This window comes from Cariama cristata, unplaced genomic scaffold (assembly GCF_000690535.1).
Source record: "Cariama cristata isolate BGI_N322 unplaced genomic scaffold, ASM69053v1 scaffold25112, whole genome shotgun sequence".
NCBI lineage: Eukaryota > Metazoa > Chordata > Aves > Cariamiformes > Cariamidae > Cariama > Cariama cristata.
This window is the reverse complement of record NW_009603581.1, coordinates 1-2795: the sequence shown is the minus strand read 5'-3', so window position 1 is coordinate 2795 and position 2795 is coordinate 1. Positions and strand designations below refer to the sequence as shown.

At 46.4% G+C, this 2795-nt stretch overlaps 1 protein-coding gene across 1 annotated transcript; it reads right to left on the bottom strand.

Moving 5' to 3' along the window:
- Positions 1-476: 476 nt before the first annotated feature.
- On the bottom strand, positions 477-2511 carry HARBI1 (harbinger transposase derived 1). Its single transcript, XM_009695265.1, has 2 exons — positions 1840-2511; positions 477-1245 (listed from the first exon to the last, which is right to left on the bottom strand). The coding sequence occupies exons 1-2, from the start codon at positions 2507-2509 to the stop codon at positions 869-871; spliced, it is 1047 nt and encodes a 348-aa protein (XP_009693567.1). The 5' UTR covers positions 2510-2511; the 3' UTR covers positions 477-868.
- Between the last annotated feature and the right edge of the window lie 284 nt (positions 2512-2795).

Genomic DNA, 2795 nt, shown 5'->3' with positions numbered 1-2795 from the left:
CATACCTCAGCTCTGACCTAAATGGAGAACTTTTGCAATCAGTTCAACTTTTGTGACCCAGCCAGTCCTTGGCATTTCTTTTACAGCAGCCAACAAGATGAGTAGTTTTCTGTTGTGGCAGACATATCTAGTGAGAACTAGACTTACATTCACTAGCCCATTTCCTGAGAGCCGTTAAGTAACTGACAGAGTCAGCCATAGCTTAACATCTTCTCCAATCTGTTTGGGAAAGAAGAAATGTTCAACACTTCTCGAGCTTCTAGGCACGTGCAAGCACTAGTGCTTACCTAGCAAAAAGCCAGACCCCCTCCCAGAACACAGCTGTCAGCTTTCAGAAGAATTGCTGGGCTTTGTGTCATGTGCAAAACTGCAAAATGGTATTTAGCAAGAATTTATACCTGCAAAGAAAAAGATAAATGCTTGCTTTGCTGCTCGTGAATTCATGGTAGACATGAGCGCACGTGGAATTTTAATTTGTGGGAAATACTGTTTAAAAATCGATCATAAGGGTTTTGGGTTACAAAGCGGCATAGAATTGTTGCTTTGTAAAACAGCGCAAGGCTTACAGATTTTTCATCATTATCAAAGGCAATTTCCCAAGTTTCTCCACTGATCTCACATTAGTCACTGTTCTCTAAGTCAGGTGAATGGGGAGTCTCTAAGCATCACAACAGTAAAAATGTAGCAATTAAATTGCATCTCTGGAGAGACTGAGAGAAGTTCAAAATACCGCCTGAAATGAAGAGACTAAAATGTCTCCTTGTCTCACGTCTGCTTAGTCTTTACAGACTTGAAGAAGAGGAAGGGGCATATTTGCTCTGAATATCTTCCCAGGTGAACCGTTAGAAGCCTTCTCTCTGTCACAACACTAGCTAAAATGAGTAAGTAAAAGCTCCTGACGAATACGACAGGCTTCCGAGTCCATTGATTCCATTTGCTCGTACTCTTCTTCTGGTTGTTCCATCTGTCCTGTGGCTGGCAAAGACCACACGTCCAGCCCATGTTCCAGGGAGATGTTATGAAGCACACAGCAGGCCAGAATGATGTGACTGGATTTCTCTGGAGAATACTGCAGGGTGCCTTTGGACCCATCCAGGCAGCGGAAACGCGACCGAATGGTTCTGAACGTCCGCTCAATGATATTGTGAGTGGCGGAATGCGCCATGTTGTAACGATATTCTGCGGGTGTCTCGGGGATATGCAGAGGGGTCATCAACCACGTTCGGAGAAAGAAGGAGCTGTCACCTGTTAGCAGTAAGAAGGAGGAGGACAGGTTACATACCTACAGCTAACCATGGATTTCAGCTCTCGAACCTCGGTTCTCTGGTACTGCAGATACAGAATAACTTATTTCTCTGGCTAAAACAGAAGGCATGAGAAAGCATGAAAGAGCAACAATAACTCAGGTTTACAAATGTGACAAACAACAAAATAAAGGCATTCGGTTTTACACAGGGAAATCCTGGAAGAACACGGAAGAGTTTTAAAAGAATTCATTTACTACATAATACAGTGAAAGACAGCTGGACTAGGACCCCACATAGAATTAAAATTTGCATAATTCAGCTTAGAAAGGTGTAGGATACTGAAAACAAGCTCTTAACAGAATGAATGTAAACTAATACATACAATAATCAGCCTGTATAAAACACAGATTGGGAGTTACTGTTCTAGACTTCTAAGAGAAGGATGGTCCAAACTGAATTGCAAATCTCAAGGAATTTGCAGGGAAGGAGACAAAAGTAAACGTATCACTTGTGCCCAGAGGCTCTAGACTCAATCAGGAGCCTAAATATAATAGACTTTCCACAGAAAACAATGACAAAAAAATTGACTTACCAAGTAGCCAGCCATCTTTATGTAGCTCAGTTTCAAACTGGCTCCTAAGAGCTGCCTGCTGTAACACCGTGCAGTCGGGCAGGCTGCCTGGCCAGTGCGTTTCTGCGCTCAGGAGGACTCCTCTGGCATTACACACCATCAGGCAGTTCAGAGAATGGAGACCCTTTCGGTTCACGTAGGACAGGTCCTCAGCATTTGGTGCTTTGATTGCCACGTGGGTACAGTCAACCACCCCCAGCACTCCCGGCATGCCTGCCAGCCCATAAAAGTCATCCTTCAGGCTCTGTACTGTAGCTTCATCCTCAGGAAAGTGAATAAACTGTGAGGCTCTTTCCACCAACGCCTCGGTTACATTGGCAACGCAGCGGCTCATGGAGGCTTGACTAATGCCAATAGCATCCCCCATGCGAGTCTGGAAGGAGCCGGAGGTATAGAAACCCAATGCAGCAAGTATCTGCGTCTCTGGACTGATGGCCCTGGACCGCTGCGTAGGGCGAGAGAGACTGGCTCCCAGAAGATCCACCAGGTAGTAAATGAACTGTCGCGGAAAGCCGTATGTGGATACTAGATACTCATCCGTGACATCCTCCAGCTTGAAGCGATCCAAAGTCCTGTGTCCGCGGCCATAGAGCAAGAGGTCGCAGTCAAGAACCGCAATAGGAACGGCCATGGCTAACGGCCAGGGGGGTCCTCTGGGGCTCCTCCGTTACAGAGCTTTCGCAGAGCCTTCACCTGCAATAAAGCCAAGGGGAAGCAGACTCAGAAGGGTTTTTACCGGTCAGCCTTTCGGCCTCTCTTACCGTTTTCCTTTCATGCAGGTTATCCAGCAAATCTTTTTATGTCGTTGTACCTGCTTGTAAAAACGCGGGGGTCGAAGCAGGAGGGCTCACTGCAGCGCTAACAACTCTCCAGACCCGCCTGGCGCTGACAGGAATTTTACTGCCCGTGACGGGGAG

Coding starts and splice junctions, on each gene's coding strand:
- HARBI1 (XM_009695265.1), bottom strand. CDS start 2,509: ATGGCCGTTCCTATTGCGGTTCTTGACTGCGACCTCTTGCTCTATGGC. Junction 1,246..1,839: donor TAAAGATGGCTGGCTACTTG/GTAAGTCAATTT, acceptor TACTGCTAACAG/GTGACAGCTCCTTCTTTCTC.